The sequence below is a fragment of the Manacus vitellinus genome, unplaced genomic scaffold (assembly GCF_001715985.3).
Source record: "Manacus vitellinus isolate BGI_N305 unplaced genomic scaffold, ASM171598v3 scaffold_37_pilon, whole genome shotgun sequence".
NCBI lineage: Eukaryota > Metazoa > Chordata > Aves > Passeriformes > Pipridae > Manacus > Manacus vitellinus.
The window spans coordinates 6922900-6941586 of NW_021940517.1; the positions used below are offsets into that span (position 1 = coordinate 6922900).

Here is an 18687-nt window from a genome sequence, read left to right on the forward strand (position 1 = left end):
TGGGAAGAGGCTGAAACCAGTTTTACAGTTGAAATGGAACAGCCTTTGTACGTATGTAAATACAATGAGTCCAGAGGAGGGCCACAAGGATGGTCAGAGGGATGGAATACCTCTCCTACAAGGAAAGGCTGAGGGAGTTGGCTGAGATTTCAGCCTCGAGAAGAGAAGGCTCCAGGGAGACCTAACTACAGCCTTTCAGTGCCTGAAGAGGGACTACAAGAAATCTGAAGAGGGTTTTTTTTACAGGGGTATGTAGTGATAGAACAAGAGGGAATGGCTCTAAACTGGAAGAGGGCAGGTTTAGATTGGCTATTCAGAAGAAATTCCTTACTGTGAGGGTGGTGAGGAACTGGCACAGATGGCCCAGAGAAGTTATGGATGCCTCATTCCTGGAAGCGTTCAAGGCCAGGTTTGATGGGGCTCTGAGCAACCTGATCTAGTGGAAGGTGTTCCTGCCCATGGCAGGGGTTTGGAACTAGGTGATCTTTATTAAGGTCCCTTCCAACCCCAATCATTCTACGATACAGTAATCATGATAACCAACTATCAGTGTACCTTAACTTTAAAGCTGCTTTATTATTAGGTAACTAGAATGAAATTTTATTGTTCTGTAACTTTTCAAGAAAACATTTACTATTTTGTGGCCCCTTACCAGTCTTTAAGACCTTCTTCCTCACCTTTTACTTGCATGTCCCTATCCCAATCTCCACAACTCACTCCTGTAGATTAAAATGCCACTGCTGTCATAATTTCAGATGCCATCTGTTTTGAAATCTGGTCAAGCAAAATTAAGCTGATTAAGCCTCTCCCTCTTCTGTTCATTAATTGCTTTGCTGCAAAATCCACTTTATTCCACAACGTTATGCTCCAAAATAGCAAGTTTTACTTTAAAATATATTTTTTTTTCTGTTTGGCCACACAGATAATGGATTTCAAATTGTTCTGTGCTTTTCTTAGTACCAGCACGAAACAAAAGTTCTACAAGTTTTGAACCATCCCATTCATATATCTGGAGAATGTCTTAAGGACATTCCCAACCTTTTTTTAATCAACTGCTTTAGCAGAAACATCTCTCTTATGTACTTTATTCTCAACCTACAGATTCACCTGTTAGAAAAAACTGACATTAAAGCTGGTCATCCACCAAACAACGAGAGTGCCCAGGGAACATCACACAGTCCAAGAATTGCTATAAAAATTCAACATGGGCACTGAAGAAGCACATCCATTAATGAGGATTACCACATTAATCCTGAAGCAACAGGAAAAACTAGCAGTAGTCATTGTACCTGTAACAGGAAGTGACTTGCTCAAAACAATCTCCTAGGTCAGCAGCAGAGCTAGGATTAAATAATCTAATCATTATACCTACCAATTACATCAGAATACAGACCTCTGAAATAACCCCATAGTTTCTTTGCAGATATCAGACTTGTCATCAAACATAGCATTGCCTCTTCAATTTAAAGACTGAAATTTTAAAACTTCAACCCATCAAGCCTTACACATTGAGTATCAGATCTAGAGAACTGAGTTCTACAAACCATGTCCTCCACATCCCAAGAGGGGCATCAAATGCCATATGGTCCCTCTCCAGCATGAGAGTCAGGGATGACACACAGCTGCTCTATCTCAGTTCCTACCCACCTGCCAGCAAACTGCCCTGCTGTCACCTCCCACCATGACTGTCACCTGGACTCAATGCACAAAATCCCTCTTCCCCATGACTATATGGCAGGCAATAGCCCTCTTTCTCCCATGCAAGGGGAAAAAAAGAAAAAAAAAAAGAGGAGTCTAAAAATATCCACAGGAGTATGTTTTACTTTTTTATAGGAGAAGGGTAATTGCTTGGGATCCAGAACAACTCACTCAAAGTTGTGGTTTGTGCTCTGCCCAGAATGACGAGTACCTTTTCTAAAAAGAGCCTGGAAAACATCTAAATTCAGGTCATGCAGTCCTGGTTTAGTGTCTCCTGCACCAGTCCCCACCACTCCCATGGCAGGCTTTGCTCCCTGGATGAAAATATTGCCTGTCCTAGATTACAAGCCAGCTGTGCCAGAGGGGACATACAGGAGGCTTTGCCCTCCATAAGTCTAATGCACAACTGCTCTTTCTTAGCTGAAGATACATCAGAGGGACCCAGAACAGCCAACAGACCCAGCTTTCCTCACACTTCTCAAAGATCGAGGAAAATTTACAGTTGCCCTTCAACACACTTTCATTACGTGGGTGGTACGAATTGGGTTCAAAACTGAAAAGACACTGGTCTGAAAGTAATTTTTAGCAACAGTATCAGTGGTACTTTCTCACCATCTAGAAGAGGTGGAATGGCTATAGAACAGTTCTTGGAGATTTTATGTCCTATATTTTAACACATTAAATCTGGCATCCCAAGCAAAATAAAGCAAGACTTTAATTTTCCTGTACTGCATTTTACCAAGCTGTCTACCGGCGAAGGCTTACATGGTCAGGAGAGTAACTTTTCTGTTTCCATAGAACTCAAAAGTTCTGTGAGGGACCACCTATAACAAAGACCCATCCACGACATTCACTCACTTGCAAGACTGTTCTGATGAGCAAATTTCCTCACCTTCTCCAAATTATGCAAAATACAAACTTTCCTATGCACGGTTCTGAGTATACAGCTTTCCAGGAATTTGCCAAGTTTTTCACATTGCCTAATAAACACCTTTGTGGGGTGCATTTCATGCTCATTTGGACCAGACATCTATTTTTAGCTTTTGCCAATTAGACAGTTTGCAAGGCTAAAAGAACAAAAAAATAAAAAAAACCCAACTTCCTCCCTCAAAACAACTGGTGCATAGCTTGACTTGCTCTGTATTCACACACACTTTTTTTTTTGAACAACCACTCTAATGTGGGAATAATGTTTATTCAGATCTGTTCCAAGATGCTATTTTGTTAAAGCATATTTGCAATTGCAAAGTTGTAAAAAAATTAAAGGCTTTCTTATTCCTAAAATTCAGTCTTGCTGTGGGGAAGCTCTCAGTAATGACAGTAATTTATTTTAGCAAACAGCACGTTCTGACTAGGCTAGAAAACAAAGCCTACTTGCTCTTAAAAATAACTGCCTTTGAACTACCTCTCCCAAGCTCAAGTTCAGATTGAGCCTCTTTTTTCCCACAGCACCAGTCCAAGGTGCATGAGTCACAGACACCATCTCTGCTCCTGCAGGGCACCCCCTTCCCAGTCCCATTCCTGCTCCAGGGTGACTCTTGTGGGGTCCACACTGGAAACAAGCAGGGACGCTTAATTACACACGTATGCAGCTCAGCTTCACCATCTCACAAAAGCACAGACTTAAGAAAATAGGAATATAGGAAGATTTAGATTAGATGTTAGGAAGAAATTATCTGCTGTGAGGGTGGTGAGGCACTGGAACAGCCTGCCCAGAGAAGCTGTGAATGCCCCATCCCTGAATGTGTCCAAGGCCAGGCTGAACAGGCCTTTGAGCACCCTGGCCTAGCGGAAGGTGACCCTGACCATGGCAGGGGTTTGGAACTAGATTATCTTTAAGGTCCCTTCCAACCCAAACCATTCTATGATTCTATGAAATTCAGTTCAAATCACTAAGTAAGAGCTTGGTTTAAGGGAAGAGCAGAATCCTACTGTTTCCTCAGGATCTCATATTTCAACAGAAGAATCTTGTTTGCCAGATCTAAGGCACAATAACTACACATATATTAATAAAGTTTGGGGTTTAGAGTTGGGTTTCTCTGGTCACTATGGAATCTGAGTCTGACTTATTTTGATTGCCCATTGCTTTCTTTTATGCAGCAACCTTGCCTGTTCACATTATCCAAGGATACATGTCTGAAAGTCCTTTGCAGATTAGCTGCATGCTTTCTTTTTTTATTTAAAATTTCCTCTGAACTTTGACTATCATTTTCTAGCAAAGTCACACCACACAGAAGTAAAATTATTGTGTAAATGCTCCTGTTTTATGATGGAGGAACAGCAAAAAAAATCACAATCTACTTGCTACACCTCTCATATTGCTGCATGCTGCAGCATGCTGTGTGCACAGACAGGTGACCCTGCAACCCAGGGACACATCAGGGCTCTCTGGGCTCAGCAGGGCTCCAGTTACAAGCAAGGCTTGCTCAGCATGTATGGGCAACCATAGAGAATAGACTGGAGCCAGCTAGGCAGGCTGATAAACTCAACAGAGCAGGACAGAAACTGCTCTGGAGAATAAACAGTCTGAGAGGGTGTGAGAGATGGCTAAGATAGACCAGAAGAGAGGCATCAGGTCTAGGAGGAGCAAAATTTGACTGGGGCGTGGAGAGGAGGGTGAGTACAGGAAAACTGAATGCAAGCTGTGGGGAGGCAACAGCTTTAGGCAGGCTCAACAGAGTGGAAAAGCCTGAAAAAGCAACAGTGTGGATTGCTAGGAAGAAAACAGGAAAAGATGAGAGAGAACCATTATGAAGAGAAAGGCAAATAAGGAGAATGCACAGGAGGGGAGTGGCTAAACTGAGAAGGGATGAACAGAGAAGGAAAAGCACAGAACTGGAAACATAAAGTGGAAGAAAAATGGACACAACTGAAACATGGAATGCGATAAGGGTCTAATGCATTGGATAGGACCGACAAGAGGGCAGACTTTAGTAAAGGCACAGTGAAAGGTATTTGAAATCTAAAGGAAAATGACACACTGAGAAGGTAAGTCTACCTGTGTTTTTTCAACAACATAAAAGTACAGATTTCACATTAGTTTTTAAAAAAAGCTGACAAACTTTTAAGTTAGCTGTGAGTTTTTCATTTAATGGAAGGTTCTTCCAGGAACAAGCCAGGAGAGCACGGAGCACAGAGCAGGTAAAATAGGAATACCAAGTTGTTCTTGGCGCCATTAAGTTTCTTACCTCCCAGGCAAACTAGGTATTGAAATGGCATACTCTTAGGCTGTCTTAAAACAGCTTATTATAGGATCTAATGTAAACCAAACGTTTTGGAGAAGGGGAAAATACAGGTTGTCTTATTTCATGTTGGCCCAGATCTTCTAAACTGACCGTGCTGGTCACTTGGCAAATACCCCGAGACTGCATGTGCCTTCACTACACTGTATCTCACATCCTCATTAAATGCCCCTACTAATTTTGCCTAGAGAGCTGCTAGAGACACTACGAGAAATAGTCCTTCCTAACAGAAAGGGGCCACAGAGTTCAGTGATAACAATGAGAATCCTGATTAAAACCAGATATTTCTATACAAGAGGTATAAATTGTACCATATATAGGTTTTTTAATTAGCTGGTTGATATTTTTTTATGTTTTAAAGTAAAGCCCTTTAATTAATTGGGAACTTGCACGGGAATATACTATTTTTCATTAAAATACTAGTGGCTTTCATTGAAAACACCCACCAAAGTTTCCTCCTTAAACCCCAAATAGTTTACTTTAAAGTAACTGAAAATCAAAACTCTTACCTATTGAGAACAAATACATGATTTTTTTTTTTTTAGTTATAAGCAACCCACAACCATGCAGGAAGTTTAGGCATATCTGCATTGTGTGCACATATGTGTTATCTGAAAGTTGAACCATCACCAGTCACAATCCAAGCTTTCTACATACTTAGAGGCACACACAGACAACTATTCAACGTGCACCTGGTAAGATGGGCAAGGGCAGGTGTAATGCTATAGCTATACACATTTTTGCAAGATACTTGTGATATTCCAACAATCCAGGCGCACTATTCTAGTATAGAATACTTGATACATACTGGACATCTACTAAGCTTATTATTACATTTCCCAAAGGAAAATCTCTTCAGAAAATAAAAATATGAAAGAACGGCATCTGACACTATCACACTTTCACTAAATCACTTTGTCCCACCATGTCCAATCCTACCCTGGTCCTATTAGCAAAACCAGTCTTCCTCTGAGAATTTGCCCTACTGCAGATGGCCAACCAAGGGCCTATAAATAATCTAACTAGTCACAACATCCTTTTTCCAAAAGAATTGTAAGCCATGCATAATACCTCCAACAAGCCCATTTTCCTTTGTCGTCTCCGTTTTGACACTGGATTGATTAGATGTCTTCATCTTTGAGGTATTAATGGATTCCAAGAGGGAGACAAATTCTAGAAAGTTAGATTCATTGGGCATCTGTCCTTCTTTAGCTTCTAGATCTGATTTAGAAGTTGGTAAGGTCTTTTCCTTGTCAGATACATCCACGAAATTCTTACTTAAAAGCACATCTGTCCCACTGTCTACACTCAACACCCGCATGTGCCTCTTTTCATGAGCAGTTCTACAGGACTGCGGGTCTAGGTTGTGCAGGTCTTCCTTAGAAGTTAAATCTACAGTCTGGACATTTTCCGAAGCATCTTCCTGATTTGGCTCCGAACGAGTGTTAGTTTCTAAAGGTGTATTTGCTAGGTTGCTGTGCTCCTTTACTGCATCACCCGATTCATAGCCAGAGCACTGATTGGATGACAGCTCTGCCCTTAACATTTCTGGAGTTCTTTCGCTTTCACTAAGTTCTGGGCAAGCCTTACCTTTACTGTCATCAGACAGGTCAAAAGTGATAACGGGGATTCTGAGCTGCTCACTAGTTTGCTGACTTGGCCAACCTGCTCTAACTACATCAGAATCAAGGGCTGAGCTTGTTTTCTCTGTTTCCAGAGCCTTTAAGTGGACAGATCCCGGTAAGTCGCTGAGGGTGGTGTTTGGTGTAGTACTCATTGTGATGACAATTTTAATGGGTTCACATAGCTGGTCTCCAGGAAGTGAGTTGTCCACAACTGCAACAGCAGTCTCACTGTCTGAGCAATCAAGGTCCTCATTGGTATTACTGGCATTGCAAGAACTTTCCATTTGCTCGTGATCTTTGGTTGCAATGGCATTCCACTGTGGGCAGGTACTGGTAAAGCCTGTCTGTGGTGATCCATCTGGCAATTTCTCTCTTTTGTAGCTTTTAGGATTACTCATATGGTCTGAAATAACTGAATTTTCACTGTCCCATGGCTCTGAAGAAACTCCAGTCCTTAAAATATCACCTTGTGATGAAGAAATATTGGAGAAGTTTTTAGCTCCATCTCTGTCCACAAGAATATCTTGGGACCCATGCTGTCCACATGACTGTTCATTCACTCCTTTTTCATTTATTTCATTACCAGAAAGTGTTTCCATAGCAGCTGGTTTTGTCACTATTGCTGATGTGGTGGCACCTGAAGTGGAGGTTGTATAAACAGGTAATATATCTGCTTTGATACAGGGTGAGGTAGACGAAACTGGTGGTGCAGCCTGGTCTTCTAATACCATAACACCTAATTAAAAAACATATGGGAGTTAGGTCTCAAAAACATGAACACTATGCATCATTGAAGTATGCTCTTTAGGTAGCAAAATCTGATCCAGAGGAAAGAAAGCACAGATGATGTAGCTGCTTAAAACCGTTCCTAAGCAAGGAGCTTTTTGCTAGCTACATAAGTAATACCATAAAAGCAAGCTGGGACCCTTCCAGGTCAGGACAAGGGCAGCAGCATGTCTATTTAACATAAATAATCAAAATAGCTCAAGAAGCAGCTAGTATCAAAACAAAAATGTTTCACAGAATTATCCCCTTTTGTGTCAAGCAATGAGTGAACAATGGTTTAAGGGATTTATAAAACCTTTAAGATACCTCTAAGATCTTCAATAGTTTCCCGTGTTGGCAGCTCCTAGAAAAATAAAAGGAAACATACAAGGTTACCATGGGTGTTTATTACATTCTGCTGCGGAAAAACCAACTATCAATGCAATAGCTATCTAATCAAAGGTTAATTACAGCACTGGCACATTGCTTAACATCACTGAAATTTGAAAATGTACCTTTCACAAAATGCAAGGGGTGGGTGAGGGAGATGGTTCTAGAACAGTCATGCTCCAAATTGCATCATTGCAACTGTGTGTGATGCTTGGGGAGGGGGAGGAATAGAAAGATCTGTTTTTCTTTTAAGAAAATAATTTTGTAGTGCCTAATCCAGATACATTTTTTTCTTTAGTCATTAATGAATAGAATGTGTTCATCTGTTCCACTTTCCCAGCTATATGTTTCAAAAGCACTAGAATGAAAAGTTTGGTGTCCAAGAAAGCCTTGGAGATCATTTAGTCAGAATCCCCCCTGCCACACACACACGCTCAAAGCAGGTACAGTTTGAGCGGGTTGCTCAGGGCCATCTCCAACAGAGTCTTGAAAATCTCCAAAGATGGAGATTTCACAACTTCTCTGGAAAACCTCTTCCAGTATTTGACCACTCTCTCAGTACGGAAAAAAAAAAAACCAACAAACAAGAAAACAAGTACACACAAAAGACATTAAATCTAATTAATCTGACTGTAGCTCTCTCCGGCTGCAAGTTGCAGCCCCTCTTTCTTATCCTGTCACTGGGCACCTCCAAGAAGAGTGTGCGCAATCTTCTGTGTATCTTACCATTGGAAAGCTAAAGATAGCAGTAAGCTCTTCTTCTAGTTTTACAAACAGTTTTAGCCTTATAACTGCTAAATCATCCCATTTGCCTGTCCTCATACATCATGTACCTCATTCTTCAATCAGCTTGGTGGCTTCTGCTGGTTTCTCATCAGCAGTTCAGTGTCCAGGGGAACTAACTGGGGAGCTCAAAACCAAACACAGTACTCCAGAGGAATATGTCAGGAGTCTAAATTCAACAGCCTAAGTGCATAATGAGAAATTAAAGCCATTGGGAAAAATGAATGTGGCTCTCTTCTGACTGACAGGCACCAAAATCAAGAAGAAATAATTATTATTTTTTAAAATTCCATGGTGGTATCCTGCCAGCATGAACAAGAGACTTCATTTGACAAGACCCAATCTACATGTTTGGAAGTGGGAGACTAGGATAAGATCCCAAGAAGAAATAGGTTTGCAGAATGGACAAATACTAGAATACTGGAGACTAGGACAGAAACAAGGTGAAAAAGTATTTTACCTCATCAAAAACCTCAAACAACTATTAATGTCTGTGAATCATACAGATGCTACAAAAGGGTAAAAACACTCCAGGAAATGAGGAAATAATTCTGATTCAGACCAAGATTGTAATAATTTGTAGTAAATCGGAATAAGGTGGGGGGCATGGAGGAATATGAAGACAGAATGAAATATCAAGTAGTCATTTATTCAGAAATCACTAACCATCCTCTGCACTGACTGAGGCAGGAGTCCTGTAGAAAAAAATAGCATGGGATCACATAATTAAACATTTTATCACAGTATACATAGGGAGTAGTTTAAGATTACACAGTCAGCATTATTCTGTTTCTTAATTTTTTGAATACTTAATTGTTCAGTCTTCTCATGAGGTTTCCTTATTGTTTAATAACATTTACATATGTCTCCTTCATCACTTCATACACTATTGATTTAGAAAGCATGGACAATGGCATGGAATGCACATGCATATACTTTTAACCTCCTGTAGACATCTCCTATATTTAAATGTTTTTTGTGCTTTTACGTTTAAATACTCAAGACATGTTTGGTTCATTTTATAAGCATAAGTCTAGTTACACAAAATCAAATTATTAATGCTCCAGAAGCAGATCCTTTCAGAGGCAATGAGAGGCTGCTCTGATTGCATTAACCTCTCCCTTCTCTCAAAGCAGCCACAAAACACTAGTTGCTCTTGGCAATATTTACAAAGGCTATTTGCTATCTATAGCAGGAGCAGACAGATCCCTCTTAAGAAGGGCAGAATTATGCATGCCAGTTTCAGCTCTGCAAAACCAAACCTTCAGGACAAGGCTGACTGACAGCAGCTGTATAGCTAGTAGATCCACAGAATCACCCCTCCTCCTTGGGGCAGACCTACGATCCAAGTGATCAGTACCTGGCAATACAAAACTCCGTGTAGTAAGCTACAGACTGCACAAAGTGGAGACACTGTTACAGAAAACCACATACTAACCATTGCTCCAGATGAGTTCTGCGAGTGCAGAGCCTGTACCCTCGAACTGTCGTGAATTGTTTGGGTAGAATCATTTTGGCTGGTCTCAACGATGACATTATCCCCTGTGTTATTGCTGAAAAGTAAGCAAATGAAAAATAAAGCAATGCTTCTTAGCCCGGTGGATCACAACGTGTTTTAGGAAGTAGCTGAGGAGTAGAAACAGAATAGGAAGAAGTAGCACAGCACACTGAAGTGACAGCACACCTTTCCCCTCCAATGATAAAAGCACAGGGCTGTAAAAATACTGTAACCCCCTTCTGCACCTCCCTCCTTACCATAACAACTTGATAAAAATAAATTAATAAAAATCCCTCAATATAAAATGATTCTGGTGTTTTCAGAAGTAGAGCTATGAGAAATAAAATGACATCTCTTCAAACTCCCTATGCATATATAATGCCATTTAGCCTGCCTGACACACACACAGATTTATTGGCACAAAAAAAGACTGTTTGGGGCTTCTTATATAACAACCAAATCTTACTCCTTTCACAATTTTTGCTTTTTATGTCCTTGTGTACATATTGATTATCTAACTGCCTGTTTATTTACAAGCCTCCTATAAAACAATTATTTGAAATGCAACACAATGTGTATTAACATAATCACTAGACCACAAAACAAAGATTTTGCTCTGGTTTGGGCAAAGAAAACACATATCCATTACTTATCTCATATGCTATAAGGCAATTTGTTGATCACTTTCTTTGTGGGTGCATTAAAGTATCCACTAACTCTTTTTGCACATATTTTCTATGAACTTTTCCATGAATATAAGCAAGTATTTTTCGACAAAGTTCACTAATGAAAACCTACAAATGTTCTTTCTCTCAGGCATAACACAACAAAAATTCAGCTAAAAAGAAAACAACCAAAAAACCACCATAGTGAAATGTCAAAAAGTGTGGGATTGGGCTTTTCTGTTTGTTTGTGGGGTTGTTTTTTTGCAAAAAAACTTTTTTTTTAAAACCCCACAGCTGTATACAAGCTATAAAACTATTTATCTGGGGGTTTCAATCATCTTTCCACAGTTTTTTTCCATAGTAAACTGGCTTCAAAAACTTGTTTAACCAACCTGCCAACTAGGAGGGTCTGTTTAAAAAACTCTGTCATCTGTCTAGTCAAAATAACAGTAAGTTCTTTATTTTCTGATCAAGTACTAAATAATGGAATGTTGTGCATTCACAAACCAATCTAGGAGGAATAGTCATGTGATTTAACATGTAAGTTTTAAGTGATTCTACCTCTACTTCTTAGTCAAAACAGAGCCTGAAAGACATAACCCCATCTAAAATAAAAACCTTGTATGGTTAGTGGCACATATAAGAGGCATTTCTCAGAACAGTCACAATGCAGTCAGACCTTGACATCCCCAGCAACATCACTGCCAGGAGTATAACACAGATGAGTATGTGTAAAGACACCAAAAAGCAGCAGCGCAAAGGTATATAAACAATCTCAATACTACTTAGCTGGCACAGAGATAGCAGTAGCAACTGCAAATACACCAAAAAACACCCTAAGTTCTTTTATACAGAGCTCTCGCTTGAAGTTTGACTGGTAGTTTTAACAGCTACTCAGCTTAAGCTTTGTTTAGACATTTCTGTGCTGCTGTCACTACTGGATGTACCTTAATTCAGCATTTTTCACATCTGTTATAACATCTGAGATCACTGGAAGCCACTTAACAGCTTCATTTGTTTGTATGACTCAAGCTTGAAAAACCAGCAGGAGAGGTCTCCATTCATTCCAAAGAGTGTACAGTGGTACATTCTACTTAAACACAAATCTGGAAAATGTCAGTACTAGTCTTCAGATCAATACTATTTTTAGCTTTAATACATCACAACCTGGATTGATTATTTGCAGAAAAGAGTACTTGGCTCCTCAGCAGAGAAGCTACAAATACCTACCAAACGCCCCAGAGAAATAAAAGTGGCACTAGCTTTCCTCATGAACAGGACACAAAAGCATCACAAGCAGTCACAATAAAACGTGAGGGGGAAAAGCAATTAACACATCTAGGTGTGATCTAGGGAAGTTACTGCAAGCACACAAAGGCAACATGAGCTCAGGATTCAAAAGCTGTGATATTAAAGTGTTTTCTTTGCCAAAAGGTGCGTGCCACTTCCTCGCCTCTTCCCAGAAGGTAAGCACAGCAGGAAGAAGAAAGAGCACGCGTGTGAGGCTTCCCCAGAAAACTTCTCCCAGGTGTTCTCCAGGATCTTTTAGCAGCTCCAGTACATGTCTCTTCTCATCACCTCCATGGTACCTGGCTGCTGCTCCACCTCTGAATCAGGTGCAGCTCTGCCTGCTTCACCACGAGCAGGCTTCAGCTATGGAATATAAAAGCACTAAGCAGGTTTTCAGAAGTGCCATTCCTCACACAACTGTAAGGAGTTTTCATACAGTCAACAGACATTTCTGCCATGCAGGACCATAGCGCAAACATCCATTTTACAGAATGTGCCAGCAATGCAATGAAAAGCTTACCTACAATTAGAGGACTGAACTGCTTCTCCTTTTTGAACCTCTTTACATTGCCTTCCATTTTGTCTTGAGAGCTTCTGTTGAATTACTTCGCCTTTATCAAACATAAGGTGCAAACGGTAGCTGATCACCTTTATTACCGTGAAGAACACTGTCACCAAGCTGCAGTACACAAAAACTGTAACTGCATTTGCTGGAAAAGCCTACAGAAGGAAATTAGAAAGACATAATGATAACAGTTTGCTTTGAGAAGATGCTGCTAAAATTTTTAAATACACTATATAGATTGAGTTCTGCTCACAAAAAAAGGTCTAGAAGTTTCTTCAAATTTCAAACCATTTCACGAGATCTATTCTTTTGATTAGTTGTGGTTATTATTTATTATCAAAAATCAGTAAATCTCACAATTGACAAACACTGTAAATTTTTTTAAAATACTGCATTCCCATGTTAATGCAGCTGCAGCCTTCCTTACACTATGAATTTATAGAAATACAGAAATAAAATAAAACATTAGTTATCTACAAACAGGAAATCCCTTTAGAAAAATTCTGTCATCTTAGCCTGAATCTCAGTTATGACTCAACAGTAAAATGCCTTGGTTTGATGTCGTTTTTCTAACACCTCATAACATGTTCCCATGTATCTTACAGTGTGAAGAATTTCAAATAATTAGTCAGGACTAGTCAAAACAAATTAATAAAATGCATTTGGAGGGGCAGCCTGCCCTGGCTTAGGCTGGAGGAGTGAGCATTTGGCTGTGTGGTGCTTAATTGCCAGCTGGGGTTAAACCACGACACAACCTCTTTGAATTATTTTTCTAAAGTAGATAATTGTTAATTTGCAGCTGTCTGTGATCTGTTTGCTGATCTGCGATGAGCATCATAGTTCTTAATCATTAAAATTAATTACAGTTCAACTATAGTCTGTATAGTTCTTTCACAGACAGGACATACTAACAGCATTTTTATATATAAATGCTTCCTTACAGTAAAGAGTAAATCATAGCAATGAACAGTCGCAGTTATAATCAAAGTTAGTCATTATAGTCATGGAACACCCTTATGTATTGTCACAACACAGCTGCAGTCTCATAATGAATTCAATCTCTCCTCAAGTTTTAGGTTTTTTAAACAGAGCTTTACTATATCCCTGCACAACAACAACAAAAAAGCCAAACAACAAACCAACCAACCCCAAAAAGTAAGACTTTCAATACTGAGGATTTGCTAAAAGGTTAATTTTTAAGAATGGTCTTTACTTTGGGAGTAAATCTCGTTTTTTCAGATTCATAAATAAATCACACCAACCACACAGGTAAAGGATAGGGAACAAGGCATGCTTACTTCATTTTAAAACAAGTCACTGCATTTATCTTGATGTTGAAATTAATATGTTGAATCATTTCTGTGTTGTTACAAGCAAGTGGGTTGCTATTCTGATGCTACTTTTGGCTTAGTGGGACCTCAAACCCTCAAGATGTACATGTGAAAATTTTCAGGCAAATCCTTTTTTGTGACTATTCTGATTCAGATACAAAAAATCTATTGCACAAAAGTAGAGAAGCTATTTAGAATGTAGGTATTACCAATGATCCCTAATATGACAGACATGACTTTCTACAAGTTGAGGCTTAGTCTGTTAAGAGTACTTCATGGTACTATGTATATACTGACACTCAGTATACCCTTCAGTCATCTAGTGAATCCGGGCCAGAAAGAGGATCCACTTGCAAGGTCATGTTCTCAGGGTATAATGTTTGGTGTATGAGTTGAAGAATTTGTGGTTTATGACTAATGTTTTTGCAAAACGAGTTAGAAATTGCTTGGTTTCACAAAGAATGATATCCAATTATCTGTAATGACTTGTTTAAGAGAAATTTGTTCACCTTCCAAGGAATCTCTTAAACTATACACTACAAGGCACAGATTGACTGCTCGTTATTAAATAACAGCTCGGAATGATCCACTAGAAAAGAAGTACTTTATAGGTGACATTCGTAAAGCTTAATAAATATTACATGAATAATGTCAAGAGGACACAACAAAAATAGACTTCCAATGGTGCAGTCTTTGCGTGCATAGAGCATGCTACAAGACAGACTCAAAGGAAGCTCCTAGATTTCAAAGTGGAAAAGAAGGCCAGTTTTAGCAAATGCTGAGTGCTGCATGTCCTCATCCCTGCCTTGTGACCAGACCTACCGGAGCTGTGCCCTGAGCCAGCCTGTGGTCTCCCTGCCCATCTGTCCAAGATACACAGTGTTTTACCCACATACACGCTGTGCATGCTCGCAATACCAAGTCCCTCAATGTATAACAAGGCCAGTACATCCTTAATATTCTGAATCTTGGGGTAAGTTGAGCAGTACAAGCCAGCAGATTGCTCCCTGCCCACATGAGGAATTAGGAGAAAGATGAAGCTGATAATGGAAAGCCCTCAATTTTCTGAATCAGGCATGACTGCAGTTGTTGTTCCCAGGTACAAACAGGTAAAAGTATCAAATCCACTTGTGCTAAGAAGGAATTAAGTTATAGACCACTGAGGAATTAGATGATAGAGTCACTTTTGATGCACTATAGTTATAATTAGCCTGGTTTCCTACGGAAACAAGGTTTTATAATCACATCATTCGTCTGTGTATTCATCATCTCTCTCCATCCCCTCAGTTGAAAGTAGCCAAAGAATTAAAAAAGTTATTCAGCAAACTTTGAGAGAATACACCCCACTGGGACAAGGCCACAGCAGGACACCAGCTCCATTAATGAGAGGAACCCACACAGCTCTCTGACCTTTTGATGCCGCCCCAGTGACAGGAAAAGCTTCAACTGAGCTGACATCTTATTAGAAGCTAGGAAAAAAAAATCCACAAATACAAATTCATTAGAAAGCAGGCTTCATGACTTCCCACAGATTTCTGTGGAAGCTGTAGTTTTCTTTGCTCTTGCCCAATTAAAAACTCTACTATAATGTACTTTTTGTTTTCCAGTAGCTTCTGTTGTTGTACCCTGCACCAGAATAGCGTGGGGTCACAGGCAGAAATGCAGGCTGGTGTTTTCCAAATGTGGTCCAACTTACTACTGCAAACACAACAGAGTTGACCTGACTGTGTAGGGAATACCTTCACTTGGGGCTTCTGCCTGCCCGGGGGATGCTCCCAGAGGAACGGCCACATTGTTCTTCACATGCCAACTAATGTTATTTGAGCAACACAAAGGTAGAGGTGGCTGAGGCATGCACTTCCTAATATTTTTTATTATTATGTGCAACCTTTGAACAAAATACCACACCTTGTAAACAGGGATGAAAAACTAGTTGATTAGACCCAGATGTACCCCACCCAATATTCGAGCCCCTCGGGCATCTAAAGCAAGGGGGTGCTGCACCTGGTCCTCACTGTCTTGGTGTGCTACAGAACACAACTGAGGGACCTATCAAACAAATATGCAGTCAGCCACTACCATCAGGCTTGCAGAGATATCAGTGGGAGATATAACACTGGGGCCAAAGATAAATATTTATATATTAATCAAGGTAAATCAGTACTAAGAGATGTCCAACTGTCACGCAGTATAAAACACGGGAAAGCGGGTAGCAAATAACATTCCAGGGCTGTACATTCAGTTCTAAGTACCCATCCTATCACACAATAAATACATGCTGTACAGTCTAGCCTACCTCTCTGCTGTGGAGATATATTTATATCTATATTTAACTTCTACAGAGAGATAGAGCGGGGTAAAACGTGGCTGAGTGGGACTGTAAGCAGCTGACACACTGCAAGTTTATTAGAGTTTACCTCTGAGTAATTTATGTGCCCACACCCTTATATTGCCATGTTGTACTTCTCCTATCACAGGAGAAGTACATGCATAAGAAGTAACAATCCTCTAAGTTCAAGGGTTTCATGTCCAAAAAAAGACAAGAGAAATACTCAGTATGCCATTCTGGGGACTCACCCAATACACTATAAGCTTGTACTATAGCTTATTGTAAAATAAGCTTATTGTAAAATAAGCTATAGTACAAGCATTTCCCAAAGTTCTCTGTGTCACTGGTGTTTTACTGGGTCTGAATTCAGCCCAGTGGCTGAATACAAATAATTATCACTATTTTCATGTGCAAACACCTAGGAACTCTGGACTGTTTGGTGGAATAAGATAACTTTAATTCTTAATCTATTATGAGAGTTGATATGGTAGGGTTAGAAGAGATCTCATTACAATTCTGAAAGTTGATTTTAACAGTAATGGTGCTCCAAATAATATCCAATGTACAAATGATAAATGAAAAAGAAAAGAAAGAGATGAAAACACAGATCTGTATTTTCAGGAGCAGGGGAGCTAATAGAGGAATCTTTAGTACCAAAGTAAGCTATGCTGACAAAGCTAGAGAAAGAAATCCTTGATCCATACAAAAGAAACAACTTGATACTTTAAGCTTCTCGATGCTACTGTCAGCACGCCTCTGCTGAGCCAGCGTGAAAAATCTAAAAACAGATGGATGAGTTTTGCCATTTGATTCAAATCAAACTGTTTCAGAGAGACTTCCTGGCTCTGACAAAAGTGTAAGATTATCCCAAGCAAAGGAAAATTTTAAAAAGTAGTACTCGGATCAGTTTCAACTTTGCCCAAGAAACATCAGTGACTGCTTTAGCTGAATCCAAAACTACTGTTGTCAAGTATGTAACCTAAATATTACCCCAAACATTACTTAGTATTATAAACAAAATGCCCCAAAGAAAACCTTTAGTTAAAAAGCAAGTTCAAGTTTCTAAGTGGCAAGAATAGATGTCTTGCATAAAGTTTATGGAGCCTTAAAATCAAGCCACTTAAAAACAAGTAAACACTTAAGGACATAATTACTGTCAAGCAGCCATCATAATAAATGCATTATTCTTATCAAGGACAAAGAATTCCCACAGCAATACGTTAGCTCAAGAACAGGAGTCCTGCATTTAACCAGATGATTCATCAGAAAGTCAGCCACTCTGCAGAAAAAGCAAGTCCATCTAGACAGGCAAAGATGATGCCCAAGAGAGTTCAGTAGATAAGTTACATTTTCTCCCATTCCCTTTAAATAATGCCCTGGTTTTACCTTAGCTCTGACCTACAGTCCAGTGTTCTTTTGTGCAACCCCTCAGCAAGAAGCCTTCATCCATGTCATTAGTTCAGAAGTTTCCCACAAGGAAATACATATCTTTTCAGATACATACTTACATAAACTTGGAAAAAAGTTAACTTTCAATTTTTTTCCTTTTTAATCACACATACGACTTGGATAGTAAATCCTACTAAGCAAGACTCTTCCTGGTTTGCATAGGAAACAGACCCTATCAATCAGAAGAAAGCATATTATTATCTTGGTTCATTACCTCCAGGAGCCATCCTTACAGGAATTCACTGCAATCCATGCCACAAAATATAGTATTTCAATTCATGTTTAAAAATACAAAATTTGCTTTCCACTGGGATTGCAGAAGGATTCATATATGCTCTTTCCTTTTGAAAATCAGGCCAATATCTGACCATATAGGGTGAATAAACCTATTTAGAAGTTTCATTCAATCAAAGAAAATTTGTACAGAATTTAGTTAAGAATTTAGTTGAGTCACTCTAAGAACCAAATGGATGGAAACTGCTTCCAGTGGAAGCAACCTTAAGCTGTAATCACTGAAGGACACATCAAAGAACAGATGCAATGATCCAGCAAACTATACTTTTAAGCTTTTCTCACAAAGTAAGAAAACACACAAAAATAGACCAAAAGTTTCAAGCTTTTCAGGAAAATAAATTTTAAATTGCGGCAAACAAACTCTAGTTATTATTCATTTGCAAACTTTAAATTTCTTCACAAAGGGAGCTGCATGTCAGAAAAAGCCATGTGATTCACCAGTGACATTCAGCAAGGCATGTTAATTACGTGGTATTTGAATTTTTCCATTTATTTACCCTTCTCAGCAGGTAAGACTGGAGCAGACTTGGAAAAAAAACACATGTCCCTAAAAGAGGTTTTGAACAAATATCCCCACGGTCATTGAACAAACAACCCCGCGGTCATTCAGCACTTGCAGAGGCCAGCACTGCACCCCTATCCAACTCCTTCCAGGGCTAAGGGTCCGGCCCCTGCCTAGCGCGCCGGGTGGACTCACCCCGTTAACCTTTAGACACGAATGCTCGGGTAAAGCCCAATATGCCCCATTTTCAAGCCCCCCAGA

The 18687-nt window shown here is 39.6% G+C and overlaps 1 protein-coding gene across 1 annotated transcript in view; it reads right to left on the bottom strand.

The window, feature by feature from the left end:
- The window catches only part of PCNX2 (pecanex 2), a 156485-nt gene that overhangs the window by 137040 nt on the left and 758 nt on the right, over positions 1-18687 (bottom strand). The window contains exons 2-5 of the mRNA XM_025895643.2: positions 12477-12676; positions 9942-10056; positions 7658-7694; positions 6012-7301 (exon numbers count right to left, since the gene is read on the bottom strand). Coding sequence (XP_025751428.2) covers positions 6012-7301; positions 7658-7694; positions 9942-10056; positions 12477-12676 — 1642 coding nt within the window. The remainder of the gene's footprint in view (positions 1-6011; positions 7302-7657; positions 7695-9941; positions 10057-12476; positions 12677-18687) is intronic.